The 20,747-nt window shown below is 45.8% G+C and overlaps 1 protein-coding gene across 1 annotated transcript; it reads right to left on the bottom strand.

Annotated features, from left to right (window-relative positions):
* Window positions 1–1,067: 1,067 nt before the first annotated feature.
* SP6 (Sp6 transcription factor) lies at window positions 1,068–2,508 on the bottom strand. The gene has a single exon (XM_056863461.1). It carries the CDS (start codon window positions 2,474–2,476, stop codon window positions 1,373–1,375), a length of 1,104 nt encoding a protein of 367 aa, XP_056719439.1. The 5' UTR covers window positions 2,477–2,508; the 3' UTR covers window positions 1,068–1,372.
* Window positions 2,509–20,747: the final 18,239 nt, after the last annotated feature.

Genomic DNA, 20,747 nt, shown 5'->3' with positions numbered 1-20,747 from the left:
TTTTTAGATCAAGAAAGGCCGCTCCTCTCGGGAAGGGAGCCTGCATGCTTCATTTTCATTTGAGGGTGCAAACACGTGTTTTGGAAGGTCTTATCGTTTCACAAGTGACTTAAACCATACACTGAGCACTGAATGTTTATATACACCTAGGCTTGCCATTTCCCCACTTGATGCAGGCAAACAGCCTCCCTTCAGAAACTGAGGAGCAGGAGAAAAAAATGGCTGGAAAATGGGCTCCATAGTGATGCTCTAGAGTTTATGGGAAATTTCTAGAGCACCACCCAGAAGTGACATCACATCCTCCCCAAAGTCCCCCTCCCTAAAACTCCCTCCTCCCTAGGCACCGCCTTCAAAGTTTCCTGGTGTTTGCTGAGGCAGTGCCGGCAACCCTATCAACAACCCACATTCCAGGTGGGTCTGAAGCAGAATTTAAAACTAACCCATAGTTAGTGTTAAATTCATCTGTACTATGTGAAGTAGGGTTGGATCCAACCAATTTTTCTGTCGGTGAAAACAGAAGGAAGGGAGTCCTCTTTGACCATCAAATGCTGATCAAGTGACCTGCGTGGACAAAACTCATGTGAGATGGGGGCTGTACTAAGAAGGAAAATTGGGTGAGATGGAGCGAAAAATTGGCGGGATCTAACCCGTATACCTGATTACAGCCATTCACAAGTGCACACACCTGTCACAAGGGTACTTTTAGCATTACTTGTGAAAACGTCCATAGTAACTAATAAGGTTTAGACTCTGAGATGCTTTCAGAACAGAACAAGATAGTACTGTCTAGGACCAAGCCTAAGATTATATCCTTGATCTTTCAAAGAAAAGACACTCAACTAATGGAAACTGAGTGACAGCTGCTATCTTGCACACTAAACCCGGGATGAGGATTGGATAATGGATGGTTAGATTCCAACCCACAAATCTCTCTACAAGCTTAAACTAAAGAATTAGGTTCCACCAAGTATTTATGCACTTGTGTGTTCTCTGTGTATAACAGAATCTAATAAACCCATCATTCCAGATGGAGAGAATTAAGACCCTTATCCCTCCATCGGGATCTGCCCATTTAACCCAATCTACTTCAGCAATGATCCTTCAGAAAGCATCCCTCCCATACTCCCCAAAGACACACTCAATGTGAAGACCCTCCCCAAAGCTGCTCAAGGGCTTGGCCCTTCCTAACAACATCATACTTTCCTCCCAGAGAATAAATAACTTCTCATTTCAAGGACAGAGTCTCATTCCGGCCCATAGGGTGTGACAACCCGCCCCCCAGAGCCCTGAGCAAAGTAGACAAGTCAATAGGCCACGAGGGGCCGTTATGGGAAGACGGGGGGAGGGGATATCCTCGCTGAGGAAGAAAGGCTCAGTTGGGTTGGGAAGTGGCACTCGTAGAGCTTCCGTCAGGCTCCCGTTTGACTTTGGCAGGAGGCTCTGTCCCAGCTTTGCCGTCCCCTTCAGTTTCCTCCTTGGCCCCATCGTGCGTCTTCATGTGCTTACTGAGGTGGTCGCTCCTCATGAAGACCCGGCTACAAACAGGGCAGGTGAATTTCTTGGTTCCCGTGTGGGTCTGAAGGTGCCTCTGCAGCTCGTCGGAGCGGGTGAAGCGTTTCCCGCAGAAGAGCCAGTTGCAGACGAAGGGCCGGTCGCCGCTGTGCCACCTCAGGTGAGCTTTCAAGTGCGACGTCTTGGCATAGGCCTTGCCACAGCCGGGAATATGGCAGTTATGGAGGTGCTTCTTCTTGGAGTTGTCGGGGCACTGCCCTATCCTCTCAGCCTCCTGGCAGTTGGGGCACCGGCATGCAGCCTGACCAGAACTTCGGGTCACTGAACGCCTTGAGCTCTTTGGCCTACCACTACCATCCCCGGCTTGCTCCAGAGGATGAGGCTCCTGAGTAGAATCCAGGGGCTTGACCCCTTCCTGGCCCATGAGGTGTGGTGCCGATTGCAAGAGGTGGTGAGGTGGGCCACAGAGTTGATGTTCTGCAGAGCCATAGCCACCCAGGGCTGGCTGAAGTCCACCCGTGTGGCCTGGTGGTTGGAGACCACTCTGAAGATCCATCCAACTAGATCCAGCATGGAGATCCCACCACGGATTGACGCCACTGTCTTCAGTGGCGTTGCTAGGATGTGTAGGCCTGAACCAGGGTTCATAGTGGTGAGACATATCCGGTGCTGCCTGTAGGAGCTTGGAGTACGAGCCGGGGGCCAGCTGGCTGTCTCCGTCCAGGTCTAACCTCGGAGACCCATGCAGCTCGTAACCAGTGTTGGCCAAAAACTCGGTGTCGGGCCCAGCTAGAGGCAGGTGCTGGAGTTCCGTGGGCTGCAGAGGGGATGGGAAGTCTCCCCCGCTCTCAGGGCTGGTATGGGGCTGGTAGGTTTGCAACGGCTGTAGCTCCAGGTGGGTTGGGGAGGAACGGGGTGTCTCTGAGCACTGGTTGCCAAGAGAACCACAGACGGCTGTAAGCATTGCCAAACTCCAGTGGTGCGTGAGTTTTCAGACACACCTGCACAGGGAAAGGGAAGAAAAGAGAAATGGCTGTGAGACAACAACAGTGTTGGGCAAGAAGAATTAACCCTTTCCATCCCACTACAGCCCATGTCTTAGGGTGGAACTAGGCATCCTGTGGAGTTCTAAGGTCCTTTTCTCCAGAGGTTCTCCTCTAGTACAGTCTGCAGCCAACATTTTAAAGGGGAGGCCATGGCGAGAAGAAGAGAAGAGGGACTTCAATGCCATGTTCAACCTTCTCCTCTGTTCACCTCTTGCTTTGAAAACCCTACGGGTCTTCAGAAGTCAATTTCTGAGCATGTATAGGGTTATGCCCTGAGATGGGTGGCCCAGTTAGCCCTACTTTGTCAGATCCTGGAATCTAAACAAGGTTGGCCCTGGTTAGTACTTGGATGGAAGACCACCAAGGAAGTCCAGGGTTGCTTCACAGAGGCAAGCAATGGCAAATCACCTTGGTTCGCCTCGTGCCTTTAAAACCCTATGGGGTCGACGTAAGTTGATGGCACTTTCCACCACCACTGGATATTATTGGGTACCTTGCAGGAACCCAAGCCTTTCCAATACACGTGGCTGAAAGGCTCCCAGTTTGTGTGAACGGAATGGAATGTCTGCAGATAGGGTTGCCAACCTCCAGGTGGTGGCTGGAGATCTCCCACTATTACAACTGATCTCCAGCTGATAGAGATCAGTTCCCAGGTGTTCAGAGAGGTCTTGCTTATCCTTTGTGTGTTTCTTTTATAGGAGGAATGCTGAGCCAGAGTATTGTTATGCAGCTTGATGTTATGAACTTTGGTAACTAATTTTTGTGCGGTGCCAAGTATTGCCAAGGCGTCCTGAGTTAAATGTATAAGTTAGTTCTTATGTGTAGCTTCCTTGTGCTACCCTCCCACCCAAAACCAGTATCTAGGGTGAAGTGCCTGGAGATCCTTGCCCTGGATGCAACTTGGATAAGGGTGTACAATGGACATCAAAGGCTATGCAGCGCATTAACAGTAATTAAAATGACATTAAACCGTGGCATGTTTGTTTTATTTGTTTGTAAGTCGTAAACATGTTTTCCAGATGGAAGGTGAAAAGCTCAATAACAGCTTGCTTTGGGGGGGGGGCTCAGTAAGGGCAGCAGACCAGGCGTCTGCTCTCATTAGGCGTGTGACTGCAGGCTTAATATAGTAAAACACATTCAGCCACTGAATTCTGCTGATGGAGAGAAGAAATCTGAAGATTTGTGGCTCCAGCAGCTGATGAACAGCCGGCAGGGTGGGTTCCCCCCACCACCACCACCACCTTGCACAACAGTTTTTGAGCTGTCTCATTTTAAAACACCGGGAGCACTGTTCAGGAGCAGCAAGAACCTGGCAATTCAATAACATTACTCTCGAGAGGCCCACGGCCATTCTTAACTCGCCCCCAATTACTCCTCACAGGCCCCAATCTACTGGTAAATCCTGTTCTGCTATTTTCACCCATGACACATCATTCCCCAAAAAACTATGAGATGTTAGGTCCTAGGGGAGGGTTGGCATTAGATATAGAATGACTGGGCACAGCAGCGACCCATATATTTTATTAGAAGGAACTCAAAGAGGTCTTTGGCTGTGAACCCTCAAGGCCCAGGATGGTCAATCCTGCAACATGATCCTCTGTTCCTCTAAGAGTTCCAATGGAGTTCAGGTTCCTAGCACCTGACACAGCAAGATGCACCTCTGATGCTATTAAAATAGACAAGTCTAAATGAGGAACTTTACTATTCCTGGCTTAAAGGGCCAATCCGCACATTACAAAGTCTTCATGTTCCTCCCTTGTTCACCCAGGGCCTCTCAATGCAACCGGATTGCCAGTAACGCCTCAGCAAATGTTGGGAGATTTTGAAGGCAATGCCAGGGGAGGGTAGAGTTTGAGGAGGATGTGGTCACTTCTAGATGACGTCCTAGGCATTTCCCCCAATCTTTGGTAAAGACCATAGAGACAGCTGGAAATTCCTAGAATGGCAATATGGAGGCCATTTTCTGGCCATTTTTTCCTCACACTCCTCAATTTCTCAAGGGCAGGGGATTGGAGCTGAGAACGGATTTACCCACTGGGGGTACACAAATGGCATGCTTACAGTCAGATGCGCTCTGAGAATTCCCAGCCATACACAAGCCCAGTGTAGATCAGGACTTTGGTACATGGGCAGGAGGGATTTAATCCTCCCTCCCTCAGCCCATACCATTTTTCGGACCTGAAACGTTCCAGGGAGCCACTATGCACCCAGTTGGGACTACAAGTGCACCGATGGGCTCCAGCTTGGTTTCCCCAACAGGGCAAATAGCGGCTCCTGGAAACCATTTCAGGTTTGGTAAAATACACAGTGGGAAAGGCCTAAGCCCCATCTCCCTGCATGTCACTATCTTGATCTGAACTGGTCCTAGATTTACCGGGAAATTGGGTTCCAAGCATGGAATTCCCACAGCCCGTCTGATCCACATGACCCAGGGGCGATATGATGTTGCAGTAATGCATGAATTGGCATCACGTCAGACAGACGGGATTATTTGGGACGGCCTGCATTTGCAAAACAGAAGAGACACTACAGATGCCATTTCACCCACTACACAGACCTGGAATTGCTATCAAATAAACCCTCGACAGGGAGCTGTAACCAGTCTAAAATTCTGATGAGTGCATTCGTGTAATAAACATGCTTGCTGACATAAATGTAACATTCACACATTACTATTTTCTTAACGTACGCCCATTTTTAAAGTGTAGACTTTAAAAAGGTCAGTGGTGAAGCTGCCTTTTAGAATCCACTGAATCCCAGCTGGAAGCACAGCTTCCCCCCCCCCAAATAATTTGGGGGATTGTATTCTGAAGCATATCCGCGACGCTTTGAAATGTATAGACATCCCCTTTAACGGGAGTCACGACACTTCAAACAGATTCAAAGCAGGTATAAATGTGTAGTGTACACATTGCAGGTTTCCTTTAAAAAATAAAAAAGCGCGGTGGCAGAGGTTGTTGTGGTGAGGTGTGGGGTGGGGAAAGAGATTTAAACACAGCTTATCCTCCTTTTCTTCAAAAGCTTTTCTTAGAGACAGACCCTCTAATCGTCGGCTTCTAAGAGGCAGATAACAGTAATTATCTCATCTGATCTCCAGCCCACTTAGCTGGGACGAGGCAACTTCTTTGCCTCATCCTGGTGGAAAGATTTGCTGTGTACTTACCCGCAAATTCTCCCACCCCCGAGAAGAAAATAAGGGTTTGATGCCTGCCAACCAAAGGCACAAGGGGGAAAAAATTAAGGGGTGCTTTAAGAATCGAAAGGCTCCTACAAACCGTCAGGGTGCCCACCGACCTAACAGTAAAACAGACATTTCAAGCTGTTAGTAAAGGCATCATCTTTCTGAACATTGCTGCTCCACTTAACCTCCTACAATGTGCTCTTGGCTGACGGGGCACAATTTTCTGGAAATCCTACTGTACCGGTCCCAGTGAAAGGAGCAGCAGTTAGAGGCAGCTGTCTTAATAGGGTTGCCAGGTCCCTCTTCACCACCGGCGGGAGGTTTTTGGGGCGGAGCCTGAGGAGGGCGGGGTTTGGGGCGGGGAGGGACTTCAATGCCATAGAGTCCAATTGCCAAAGCGGCTATTTTTCTCCAGGTGATCTGATCTCTTTCGGCTGGAGATCAGTTGAATTAGCAGGAGATCTCCTGCTACTACCTGGCAGTTGGCAACCCTACGTCTTAAGCATCAATCCGCCCAGCTCAAACACTTTTCTTCCTGTATTTCGAGCATCCCCAATCCATTCCCATCCACCTCTCATAATATATTCCAACCTTCTTTCAAGGAGCTCAAGGTGGCGTATGTGGCTCTCATCTCCTCTATTTTGTCCTTACGACCCAGTGAGGTAGGGTTAGGCTGAAAGAGAATTTCTGGCCCAAGGTCCTTAAGTGAGCTTCACGGCAGAGCGGAGATTTGAACCTGGACCTCCCCAGTCTTAGTTCCACACACTAACCACCACGCTATGTCGGTTCTCCAGTCAGGGTGGCTTGGTCCCCTTTTTCTCCCTCACGACAACTTTGTGAGGTAGGTTGACAAACTGTCTTCGGCTCTTAGAGCCAGCCCAAACATTTAGGAGCCAGACTCATTTTTCAGCCTTCAGGGAAGTGTATGTCATTATGTTTGTTTGTTTGTTTGTTTGTTTGTTTGTTTAAACTTGTATCCCGCCCTCAATCCCCAGCCAAGGCAGGGCTCAGGGCAGGTAACCACAAATCAACAACAAATTTTAAAACGATTGCAACCACAAAATCTAATCCGTCCCTCTTCATAGCTTCTTGTAATATTATTAATACTGCAACACCAGTGTTGTACTATATACATACACCTAAGGGTAGCCATATCTGTCATCATCACAACAAGAAGCTAACCTCTAGCCCTAGCCTAACTTCTCCCAAATTGCTCAAAATTCTGTTACAGCATGAAAACGTTCCATTTAATTGAATATTATAGAAAATGGCTTGTTAAGAAATGTACACCATTGGGTGGTAAACAATCGATTACAAGAACGTCATGGACATTTATTTATAAGAGATTCAATTCCAGTAGCATCTGGACATTTATTTATAAGAGATTCAATTCCAGTAGCCTCTTGAAGACCGCCAATAGCAGGAGATCTCTAGCTAATACCTGGAGGTTGGGAGCCCTAGGCTTACTATAAGGAAAGTGTGCAACAGAGGTGAGCAAACCCACCCTAAATTTTGAAATTAACTTGCCAGGACTTGATCTGCAATCCCCCCCCCCCCCAAAAAAAACCCCGACATTTGCTACTTAAAAGGAGGCCTAAGAATTACTTCAGAGATTGTACTGTGGCCTGCTCACCACTTGACTGTATTGAGTACGGGAAGTATAGTCTGTGCGCATGCAGTTCAAAACAGGGCAAATACTGCCCCTGATCACTTTAGCTCAAGAAAAGGCCCTCATCCCACACACAGTAGTCCTGGCACAAATCATATGGTTGCCAAACTCCAGGTAGTTGTTGAGAAAACAAAACCAGCACACGATTTCAATGCAATACTACTATATAATGAAGTGCAAGATACTAAGTGAATACTTAACTACAAAAGGACAATATGTACACTATATACAAAAATACAAAATTCCAAAATACAAAGTACACAAATGCAAGTCAATCAATTGGTTCTTCTATCAAGGTAAGTATTCAAATTCTTTACTTAATATTTTTTGTTTTTTAGTATTGCATATCAGTGTAGCAGTGCTTTCTGACTTGCATTTGTGTACTTTGTATTTTGGAATTTTGTATTTTTGTATATAGTGTACATATTGTCCTTTTGTAGTTAAGTATTCACTTAGTATCTTGCACTTCATTATATAGTAGTATTGCATTGAAATCGTGTGCTGGTTTTGTTTTCTCAACAATACCCCACAGCGCAGAGCCTTTTTTCTTTTTGGCTAAACTCCAAGTACTAGCTGTAGATCTCCTGCTATTACAACTGATCTCCAGCCGACAAAGATCAGTTCCCCTGGAGAAAACGGCCGCTTCGGCAATTGGATTCTATGGCATTGAAGTCCCTCCCCTCCCCAAACCTCGCCCTACTCAGGCTCCGCCCAAAAAACCTCCCGCCAGTGGCGAAGAGGGACCTGGCATCCCTAGCAAATCAGGTCTCTGCAGACATTTAAAATGCCATTCCTGCAGCAGCTGTGTGGACCTCACCTGTGAGAGAATCTAAAGTTTGGGGGCAGACTCAGTGACCCTCCCTAGATCTCTGTGCACCAGCAAAATCTCCTAGACGCATCAAACTCGAAACCAAATCCAAAAAGAAACCTGTCATGCCCCTCCTCAGTCTCTGAGCTGGTGCAGATGATTCCACAACTAACTACCCCTTATACATAACTAGTGACATGAGCAGTGCGACACCTGACGGCAACAGAACTAGAAATACTGCAAGAGGCCTTGTATCTAGTCATGGGAGCAGTTGCTATGTCCCTCACTTCAGATGTTAATTTAGGGGCCTTTGCACCATTATATTGGCAGTGGGGGAGCTCCGGTCTCACTGGCAACGTTCGTGCTTAAATAACCCAATGCATTTTTCCAACCTGGGAATGAACTCCCGTCTGAGAGACAGGGGCACCAGTTAATGGGAGAAAGAGACATGGTTGGCCCACACATGTGCGGTTATGTCTTTTAAATGTTATTTGGACCTTATGGTAGCGCTCATAGAAAAATAGCTCTCTTGTAGCTGAGGTAACCATGATGCTCTTTTTGGTACCTTTCTAACTGCTGGCCACTCTAAGTCCCCAAATTTCTATAGGAAATATGCCTCAACTTTAGCCCTGCTAGGTAAGTCTTCCCTTCTTTCTCCTCCATTTCCTGGCTACTGTGTGCCCCCTTGCAAGGGTCTCCAGGGGTTCCCCAGACTATGCTCCCCTCGGGTGAGCTATCTGTGTCCAAAGACGTGGCCTTTCCCATGGTCCTTGGAACTGAAAGATTCATAAGACTGCCAGAGGTGGTAATGTGGGTTGCCAGACTCTAAGTGGGAGCTGTAGTACATCTCCAGACTACAGAGATCTGTGCCCCTGGAGAAAACTGCTGCTTTGGAGGGTAGAATCCATGGTATTACACCCCTGCTGATGTCCCTCCCCTCCTCAAATCCTGCCCTCCCCAGACTCCAACCTGAATCTCCCAACCGTTTCTCCAGGGAATAGGGTTGCCAACCTCCAGGTATTAGCTGGAGATCTCCTGCTATTACCACTGATCTCCAGCCAATAGAGATCAGTTAACCTGGAGAAAATGGCCGTTTTGGCTATTGGACTCTATGGCATTGAAGTCCCTCCCCTCCCCAAACCCCACCTTCCTCGGGCTCCGCCCCAAAAACCTCCTGCCGGTGGCGAAGAGGGACCTGGCAACCCTACCAGGGAACCATCATAACAGAACTTCTCCCAGAAGGAATTCTCAGGACACTACAATTCCTATGATTCTTTGGGTGATACCATGACAGTTAAACTGGTATGATATCAATAATCTGCTTCCTAAGCATATTTACATTTTATTAGCCACCATTATATTTTGAAATCCTGAACGGTTTCAGGATTTGTGGGGCCATGAAAAATGTCAATTTCTGAGAGCTGAATGTGAAAATGTATTTTCAGGAATCTTAACCAGTTTTACAATTCTCTAGAAAGGTATTCCATCAGATCCCAGGCATCCAGTTTGCCAATCTGCATCACCAATTTCTAGGGTTGCCAGTCTCCAGGTGGTGGCTGAAGATCTGATCTCTGGGTGACAGGGATCAGTTCACCTGGAGAAAATGGCCACTTTGGAAGGTGAATTCTATGGTATTATGCCCTATTGAAGTCCCTCCCCTCCCCAAACTCCGCCCTCCTCAGGTTTCACCCCCCCCAAAAAAACTCCAGGTATTTCCCAATCCAGAGCAGGCAACCCTACCAACTTCTACAATATGAACCCCTTTTTCTGAACGTAAAGGTTTTACCCCATCAGAAGGAAAAGAACAAACTCAGTTTTTCACAATGGCAAGAGCCATTCAGAACTGCTCATCTTTCTCTGCCATGGCATCCTGGCAATTTTGCCTCCCAATCCTGAATCAAGGAGTCCTTATTTATGGAATCAGAAATACATACGGGTAAAGAAGGGATGCACCATAACCATAACTTACATTTAATACAAGGACAGTGTATTCTAATTCTATGCTGAGAATGTTCCAACACACATAATACATCAATTTCTAGGACATGTGGGTGGTGTTTGAAGCACATATAATCATGTGCCCATTTGGGAAAAGAAAACCAAGCAGGCAAAGGTTTGGTTTGTAAAAGAATGAGGCCAAAATCTAACATGAGCCAGCAACCTCTGCCCCCTCATCCTAGGTGAGTGTGGGGCTCACTAGAGAGGAACCATCATTTGTGCCCATGTTCTCTGTGTTCATGTAATTTAATATTGATTCTGGATCTGAACTTCAACTACAGCTAGGATCCTCTTTGCGCAGGAGTCAACTGCACAGACCAAAATCATTTTGCAGACTGAACTGTAGCAGAAGACGTCAAGGCTGAAGAAGCCATTATTGGTGAAAGCGTCTATTACCCAGAAGACGTTTCCATTTGTTATTCAGTGCCAGCTTGGTCCCCATTGGAGTGTCCGCAGCACTTCCATCCAGCGGATTAAGTTGTCCGTTTCTTGACACGAACTTACCATAAGAAAGAGAAGGACTTGCTATTTCTATCACGAGGACCAGCTCTTACAAAGACCGTTACTATACACGGAAAGTCCTAAGGACTCACAGGAAAACTTTTGACATAGATTTCTTGTATATAGATTTGTTTTTTCACATTTGTTGTACCATGTTTTCCTGTTTGACAATTGTTCACTTGTAGATATTGTTGCACATTTGTTTGTATTGACTGTCTCTCCATTGAACATATGTTTAGAACTGAGCCGAGTGCTGATTGTTTTTGCTTAACCTCCAGGTACTAGCTCCTATTACAACTGATCTCCAGCCGATAGAGAAAAATTCACCTGGAGAAAATGGCTGCTTTGGCAACTGGACTCTGTGGCATTGAAGCCCGTCCCCTCACAAACCCTGCCTTTCTCAGGCTCCACCCCAAAAATCTCCAGGTATTTCCCAACCCGGAGCTGGCAACCCTAGTTGAAATGCTGTTAACACTGCTCAAAAATGCATTGGGATTTTTGGGTTGTTTGTAAATAATCCACAGAAGGCACAGAAATCCATTCATGTATTTGATTTCACTTCCTCCAAGCTTTTCTCATGGCTAGACCCGAGCACCTAAAAAGCAATGGTTTTCAGACTTCATGCAGTCGCCTCGCTCCGACTTCTAACCAGAGCTATCAACCTGAAGGTGGGGGCCTGGAGTCCTCCTGGAATGACAACTGATCTCCAGACTACAGAAACTAGTTCCCCCTTGAAGAAATAGCAGCTTCGGTGGGCAGACTCTATGGTATACCAGAGAGCTTTGGCAAAAGAAAACTCCTAGAGTGCCATTGCATCCCCACTGACCTCCCTTCGTTTCACCAAACTGTGCCCTTCCCAGTCACTGACTGCACCCTCCCTCCAGTCTCCAGAAATTTCCCAAGCCAGAATTGACCAGCCTAGAAAAAACTTTGGAAGCAGATTCTTCTAATGCACTGGTTGGTGAGTCACAACCAGCGGTAGTGTGATCTCACCTACAACAGACCATCTAGCAATTGCCCACCTCTTGCTTTGTCCTGCAGCCAACTGAATGGAGTTTGATCTTAAAGGTGACTGGCTTCAGAATATGGGATAAGGTAAGGTGCGAGAAAAATATGGGGGGTTCCTATTTATAGTTTTTCATAGAAGATGTGGCATGCTAAGAGGTTGCTGAACAAAACACAGCAAGATGGGGATGCAGGGGAGTACCAGTCACGGAGCTGGACAGTGGAGCCCATGAGCTGGTAGTTAATGATTGCAAAGACACATGGATATGAACACACACACATATATATCCTCCAAATACTACCAGTTTAAAACTTAAGAACATAAGAAAAACCATGCTGGATCAGACCAAGGCCCATCAAGTCCAGCAGTCTGTTCACACAGTCGCCAACCAGGTGCCTCTAGGAAGCCCGCAAGCAAGGCGACTGCAGCAGCATCCTTCAGCTGCTTCTACACAGTGAAAATTCTCCATATAGCTCTCATTGCTACACGGAGCCCTGTGGCGCAGAGTGTTAAGCTGCAGTACTGCAGTCAAAAGCTCTGCTCACAACCTGAGTTCGATCCCTACGGAAGTCGGTTTCAGGTAGCCGGCTCAAGGTTGACTCAGCCTTCCATCCCCAATGGAAGTTGGTTTCAGGTAGCCAGCTCAAGGTTGACTCAGCCTTCCATCCTTCCGAGGTTGGTGAAATGAGGACCCAGCTTTCTGGGGGCAAAGGGAAGATGACTGGGGAAGGTACTGGCAAACCACCTCGCAAACAAAGTCTTCCTTGGGAACGTCAGGATGTGACATCACCCCATGGGTCAGGAATGACCCGGTGCTTGCCTTTAGCTCTTATTGCTGCTGAGAATGCAGAGGCATTCTCAGTGTCAGTAATGTCCTCATGGCAGTCTCCCACACTTTCCTTGCCTCCGCTCCACAGCTGCCATTTCTCCCCAGAGCCAATAAAGAGCTTTTGAGGGCTTTTTAAACAACTAGCAAGTGCTAGATTGCTACAGTGCAATAACATTATAATAACTGGTTGCCAGAATCAACTAGCTCCTCTGCATGCCCGGCTTTTTTTTAAAGGCAGTTTCTAGCCCTTTTCGTGCAGGTATAAGGTAACCACCTTTCCCCTTATATTTCTGCAATGAAAAGAGCTAGGAAAAGATTGCAAGGGAAAATCCTGAAAATGGATGACATGGGGATGACATAATGTGGGTGCTCCAACCCCTCCACCCCCATCCTGCACCAGTTTGGAAGCCAAACAAGAACAAAACTTCCATGTGAAATCAACCTTCAACTCACAAAGCATGGAGCATCATGTATACCCAGTATTTTTTTTTCCTGATTTCTCCTCACACAAGTTGGGTAGCCAGGACACTCAATGTAATGTAGCAGTTAGAGGACTGGATGAGGCCTTGCCAATTACCTTGGCTCAGTTAAGATATCACACCAAACCACATTTTGCATTAACTGTCCTTCCGAACTCAAAGTACGGTTTGATCATAAGAACATAAGAAAGGCCCTGCTGGATCAGACCAAGGCCCATCAAGTCCAGCAGTCTGTTCACACAGTGGCCAACCAGGGGCCTCTAGGAAGCCCACAAACAAACAAGACAATTGCAGCAGTATTATCCTGCCTGTGTCCCACAGCACCTAAGATAATAGGCATGCTCCTCCGATACTAGAGAGAAGAGGTATGCAGCATGACTAGTATCCATTCTAACTAATAGCCATGAATACCCCTTTCCTCCATGAATATGTCCACTCCCCTCTTAAAACCTTTCAAGTTGGAAGCCATCACCACATCCTGGGGCAGGGAGTTCCACAATTTAACTATGCGTTGTGTGAAAAAATACTTCCTTTTATCTGTTTTGAATCTGTCACCCTCCAGCTTCAACAGATGACCCCCACGTTCTAGTATTATGGGAGAGGGAGAAAAACTTCTCCCTGTCCACTCTCTCCGAACCATGTATAATTTTATAGACCTCTATCATGTCTCATCTGAATAGACAAACTGCGGTTTAGAGTATGTTTGCCTTCTTTCATCTAGTATCTGTCCAGCATTCCTGCTTCTATAGCCAAGGAGCTTCCAGGAGGTTAAACTACAGCAGTAACAGTGATTTGTTTCATTCTGGCATCCCACCAAACCAGAACGATTATCTTCAGATTCAGCTATCATCCCCGCTCTGACTGCTGGCCCCTCCTCCTAGGCGGCTTTTGCTATCATAGGAATTCTTTCATACATACTGGGTAAATAAGTGTTTAAGATTACATACCCGTCAGCATTTCATAGATAAAAATTGGGCTGTGCTTGTAAACCCTCCATTTTCACAACAATGATCGCTGCTGGAACCTTACCCCTATCGTTATTAAGCTTTGCTGGATCCTACTCTACCTGCTGTACGCTGTATTTAGTTACCCTGTTGGGCTAGTCTAAAAACATTGGGTTTGAAGATTAATACCTGTGTATGTATTGCAGCTTGCTGGGGGTAAAGGGAAGTTGACTGGGGAAGGCACTGGCAAACCACCCCGTAAACAAAAGTCTGCCTAGAAAACGTCGGGATGTGACGTCACCCCATGGGTCAGGAATGACCTGGTGCTTGCACAGGGGACCTTTACCTTACCTTATGTATTGCTGCACTGGGGTTGCCAACCTCCCAGTATTAGCTGGAGATCTCCTGCTATTACAACTGATCTCCAGCTGACAGAGATCAGTTCATCTGGAGAAAATGGACGCTGTGACATTTGGACTCTATGGCATTGAAGTCCCTCCCCTCCCTAAATAGGGTTGCCAGCTCTGGGTTGGGAAATACCTGGAGATTTTTAGGGTGGAGCCTGAGGAGGGCAGGGTTTGGGGAGGGGAGGGAGTTCAATGCCATGGAGTCCAATTGTCAAAGTGGCCATTTTCTCCAGATTAACTGATCTCTATCGGCTGGAGATCAGTTGTAATAGCAGGAGATCTCCAGCTAGTACATGGAAGTTGGCAGCCCTATCCCCAAACCCTGTCCTACTCAGGCTCTGCCCCAAAAACCTCCCGCCGGTGGCGAAGAGGGACCTGGCAACCCTAGGCTGCACAGTGGAGAAAAATCCATCCACCTCCAATGATAGATTGGTATAAGCAAATACAGAATTTTTGAAGTGATGTTAAAATTAGTATATTATGGTAGATTGAGATCCTGGTAACAATAGATGTATGGAGCAATGGGTATTGTTCATAATGTATTGGAATAACAAATTCCAGGACGAAGTACAACCTTATGTTCTTTTCTCACTGTAGTAATCGGAAAATCTGACTGGGAGTGTGAACAGTAATTAGTTTTTTTGAGAATAGTGGAGAATTAGTAAATATCTAGCAAATGCATTACTAGCAAATGTAATATTTAATCTAGTCACCGCTAGGGCCAAACCATACAAGATGCTGGGAGCTCAGTGAATCAGCTCCCATATATGATCTTTCTCTCTTAAAAAGCAGGCATGTGGGGCCCCAATTTGGGTTGAGACTGTGGCTTGGGGAATGGGGGGAGGTTGAGTTCTCCCTCATACCATTTTCCCCCCTTGAAACGGCCATAAAGGGCAGCTGTGTGGGATGTGTAAGATTTTAATTAATTTAATTCTAGCATATTAGAAAAATGTTATTTTTCTATTATATTTGTAAGCTGTGGTTATTTATATAAGTCAGTAGAAAATAGTCCTGTCTAACTTAAACTAAACAAAGCAGGTGATCTTTCGTATCTGGTACAAGATATCACCAAATAACAGATAAAATCATATACATGTGACCACAAAATAAAATCAAAGTTAAGGTAAATTTGAGAGGAGGAAATATTCAAATCCTCTTAAAACAAAAAACTCTGAAAAAGTATAAATATAAGAGCTAGGCAAAGTCTGTTAAAAAACTTTCACTTTTAAACCCAAAAAGGGCTAAAATGTTTTCCTCTTTTGCCTGGCAAAATAAAAAAAGCTTTTTTCTCCCTTTGCTTCTTAAACCTGGTGTCGTCTCTACTTTGTAATAATAAATCTAGTCACAGAAAAAAGTGTATATTTACATCCAACAGCTGTTGGCCCTAATGGGGTATCTGCCCTCTTTATCCCTAGTGTTGCCAGCTCAGGGTTGGGAAATACCAGGAGATTTGAGGGGTAGAGCCTAAGGAGGGTGGGGTTTGAGGAGGGGAGGGACTTCAACTGGATATAATGCCATAAGAGTTCAACTTCCAAAGCAGACATTTTCTCCAGGTTAACAGATTTCTATTGCCTGGAGATCAGTTGTAATAGCAGGAGATCTCCAGCCACCACCTGGAGTAGGGTTGCCAGCTCCAAGTTGGGAAATACCTGGAGAATTTGGGGGCGGAGCCTGAGGCAGGTGGGGTTTGGAGAGGGGAGGGACTTCAATGCCATAGAGTCCAATTGCCAAAGCAGCCATTTTCTCCATGTGAACCAATCTCTATCGGCTGGAGATCAGTCGTGATAGCAGGAGATCTCCAGCCACTACCAGGAGGTTGGCAACCTTATCAAGGACTGATTTAACTAACATCCTAGTCAACTCCTGGGCTTCGGTGACTGTTTCAGTGTGCAGTGGCCAGAGGGCTGAGCACCAGCGCTTACTGGTGCAATTTGTGGCTATGGGTAAACTTTCAGATGACTGACTTGCCATAAGCAGACAAAAGTATCAACAGGTGGAGCGGGGAATGCCATCCATCATAATCACCAGCTGCTTCAATATTAATAAAACATTTGTGTGACTAGGGCACATTTTCCTCTGCACAACCTCTAGCACTCCATAGCCATTACATAAATATTAAATTGTTGTAGCCACATCGTCTCTTTAAAAAAAGTATCACCTGTCAAAACCCTACGATTCGGCACGGGTTAGGCTATCCATCTTCTCCCTTGTTTAAGATAAAAAAGATTTTGCATACGATACGGGGAGGGCTGGCTAGTTGCGCTATTTAAAGCTTTGGTTGTGCTTTGTGGGTTCTCGCTGCAAAGTTTCGGGTGTTCTATTTTGGGAGTTGATGTTTTACTGCAAATACGTTGCAACTTGCCCGGTGCCTTCGAGCCAGGGCGCGATAGAATTCCCCGAATCTTCCCCGACATCCTGTTGTGCGACCTCTAAGGATAGACAGTATAACAAAGGCCTCTACAGAGTCTTTCTTGATGGATGAATGATGGAAGCTCTTGCCACCAGAACCGAAGGCCTGCCAGAGTCTTAACCTGAGTATGTACCTGAACATACAGAGTTGGATCCAGTGACCCCCTTCCACGAACAACTTCAGCAAAGAAAGACTTCCTCCTATGGCAAAAGACTTGGCAGAGGACAGCCATGAGCTCCAGCTTGGTGTGGGGATGCCAGCCTCCAGGTGGGACCTGAGGATCGCCCAGAGTTATGGCTCATCTCCAGACTACAGAGATCAGTTCCCCTGGAAAAAAAGATGCTTTGGAGAGTGGATTCTAGGGCATTGAATCCTACTGATGTCCCTGTCTTCCCCAGGCTCCACCCTCAAATCTCCAGAAGTTTCTCAGTCTGGATCTAGCAACCCTAACCCCCATCCCCTGCTGCTGGCCAAAGAAGACCTGGCAACCCTAGCTTGGTGGTAGGATCCAGTTAGGGCCAGTATCAGATTTTCATGGGCCCTAGGAGACACCGTATAATCAGAGCCTCTTTCCACCCTGGTATAGCTAGGGTTGCCAGGTCTCTCTTCACCACCGGTGGCAGGTTTTGGGGGCGGAGCCTGAGGAGGGCGGGGTTTGGGGAGGGGAGGGACTTCTATGCCATAGAGTCCTATTGCCAAAGCGGCCATTTTCTCCAGTTGAACTGATTTAAATCGTCTGGAGACCAGTTGTAATAGCAGGAGATCTCCAGCTAATACCTGGAGGTTAGTACAGGAGCGACACAGCATATAAACAAAGTGCAAACAAGTCTATTAGTGAGCTACCAGAATAACATCACATAATACAAAGTTCCACAATCTATACATCAATATCCTATGCTTGTAAGGTTAAGGCAGAAAGTTCTTGCATAAGTTATTCCAATGATTCTTGCATATAGTATTTCCAAAAAAGTCAGGTGGGTGTGATACTGAAGTTCAGGTGAATATTTACTTATTCCCCTTCTTTCACCTGAACTTCAGGATCACACCCACCTGATGTTTTTGGAAATATTATATGCAAGAATCATTGGAATAACTTATGCAAGAACTTTCTGCCTTAACCTTACAAGCATGGGATATATATGTATAGATTGTGGAACTTTGTATTATGTGATGTTATTCTGGTAGCTCACTAACAGACTTTTTTGCACTTTGTTTATATATTGTGTCACTCCTGTACTTATTTCCTTACTTTGCAGTACCAGTACAGTGGTGTGTATTTTTTCTGACAATACCTGGAGGTTGAGATTAAAAAAACAGCATGTAGACTCAATGTCTATGCAGTGAATTTTACTATACACAATCACAGTAAATACTAAATACTAATTCTAATACAAAAAACTACAGGTATAGACAAATACACAGGCAATTCAGTGATACAAAAATATATACAAATCTCTCACAGAGCGAGAGGCTAGTAGCTTCCCTCGTAGGGGCACTCAATCACAATGTATGGAGACTGCAAAGTCCTCCTCTATCATTGACTTAATATTGGGGCAAGTCTTGCCTAAAGTCCATCATTTCTCGTAAGTGGAAGAAAGAAGATATTGACACGAGAGGCGTAGCCCAGGAATGTCTCTTGTGTCAATATCTTCTTTCTTCCACTTACAAGAAATGATGGACTTTGGGCAAGACTTGCCCCGATATTAAGCCAATGATAGAGGACTTTGCAGTCTCCATGCATTGTGATTGAGTGCCCCTACAAGGGAAACTACTAGCCTCTCGCTCTGTGAGAGATTTGTATATATTTTTGTATCACTGTATTGTCTGTGTATTTGTCTATAGGCTGTAGTTTTTTGTATTAGAATTAGTATTTACTGTGATTGTGTATAGTAAAATTCACTGCATAGAAATTGAATCTACATGCTGTTTTTGTAATCTCAACACAGTTGTTTCAGAATAGGTCTTTTGTAATACCTGGAGGTTTAATGCTGGTCAAATGACTGTAATAAATCGAATTGAAATTGAATACCTGGAGGTTGGCAACCTGAGGTACAGCCCCTTTTCCTTCTAACTGCACCCCTTCCATTTGGCCCCTCCCCTTTTCTACTTTTACCACTCTCTTTTCTATTTCCATTCGCTTATTCCGGTAATGAGAACTACGGTAATACAATTTTGTTTTTCTTTCTTGGTTACCTTTTCTTACTCTGTACAAACGAAAGAGAGGAAAATATGCCTTCCATTATTTTGTCTGGAGTGCTAGTCAGTAAAACTGGCATCTGGCCTTTGCCCAGCCAGAATCGTCCACAGTTTGCACCTACACAAGATTCCAGTTGTGGGGAGGGAAAGGTACAAAGAACACCTGAGGAACCCCCCCCCCCAAAAAGGCTGCACTCCTTTGGTATCATTATCATCGCATTGGCCACAAATATTAGACACCAACAAATATTAGACACCAACAATTTTGCCACCCTGTCCAACACAATGCTTGCAAGATCTTTTCCTGTTGTATCTGTGACATGCAGAAATGCCCCAGAAATCTAGATGTTCCCTAATCTGCTGTTAACAAAGGGCGAAAGCGCATGGTCACTTTAGCCTCCTTTATTCCGTTTCAGCCAGGATTCAGCCAGGATCGAACGCATGCGTTTTGCCCAACGTGCTTTCGATCCTGGCTGAATCCTAGCTGAAACAGGGAATAAAGGAGGCTAAAGCGACCATGCCTTTTCGCCCAAAGAGAGGGGAAGTACATGTGGTTAAAGCAGAGAGACTTTTCCTTGGGGAAGGCTTAGCTGATGGCTTTCTCAAATAATCCATCACCATAAAGTACAGAAGCAGACATTCTCCCAGTAAGTTTACTGCAGTGTGAAGTCTGCAAGTTTTGAGAAAACAAAAACAATTAGTTCACAACAGGGGTGAACCTCGGCATCTGCCCTACCTCAGCCAATGCTGACCATGGCACAGGATCCAACCCATACAGCTTGTGAAGCTGAGTCACTACCTTTCCCTTTGCACAGGCACACATACATACACACGGACACTGTCTTTAGTACTGCAGTCTTCCTACAGCACCCCTGATCAGGCTAGGACTTCTTCAAGGTTGCCACTCTATAACAGAAGGTTTAGGCTTGTACACTGTAATGCAGAGCCAAAACCCCTTGCGTGGGGAGGGGAGAGATTTACAGGATCTTATTTGGGTGCATTCAAAGCATCATTCCTTATGCCAATCCACTAAAATGAGGCAGGTTAAAAATCTAGGTAGGTAAAAAAAGACCCCATATTATTTTATTGTCTATTTTAATAGCAGTAGTTAGTTATGATGCCCTGACCTGGATGGCCCAGGCTAACCTGATCGCCTCAGATCTCAGAAGCTAAGCAAGGTCAGCCCTGGTTAGTATTTGGATGAGAGACCACCAAAGAATACCAGGGTTGCTGTGCAGAGGGAGGCACCGGCAAACCATCTCTGTTAGTCTCTTGCCATGAAAACCCTAAAAGGGGTCGCCAAAAGTCGGCTGCGAATTGAAGGCACTTTACACACTCAGGCTGCAATCCCAAGAGTTTCCTGGGAGCAGGCCTCATTTTATTAAATGGGACTTACTTCAGAGTAAGCCTGTTTAGGATTGCTCTCTTAGTTGTGAAAGATTGTATAAGTATACAGGCTTCAATTTACAGGATCAAAACAATTAAAGGGGTGTCACATAAAACTCTGACCTGTCTACAACAGACTGGAGGAGGGGCAGAGGGCATCGCCTCTGATGTCACACAATGATGAGTTGGATCTTGTGGATCCATTCCGCTAGTGGTGGCACTTTCCTCTGCTGCCAGGAGTCCTTCCTGGCTGTAAGACGTTTAAGTGCCCGCGGAACAGATCTGCAGTATCCACACAACAGGTGCCTATGATTCTTGAACCACAGAGCACGGATTGAGTTTGTACTTGTTCCTGCAGCTTGTAAGTCAACAGCA

Source organism: Euleptes europaea, chromosome 18, assembly GCF_029931775.1.
Source record: "Euleptes europaea isolate rEulEur1 chromosome 18, rEulEur1.hap1, whole genome shotgun sequence".
NCBI classification, from domain to species: domain Eukaryota; kingdom Metazoa; phylum Chordata; class Lepidosauria; order Squamata; family Sphaerodactylidae; genus Euleptes; species Euleptes europaea.
The sequence above is the reverse complement of the archived record's forward strand: the minus strand, read 5'-3'. Positions and strand labels throughout refer to the sequence as shown.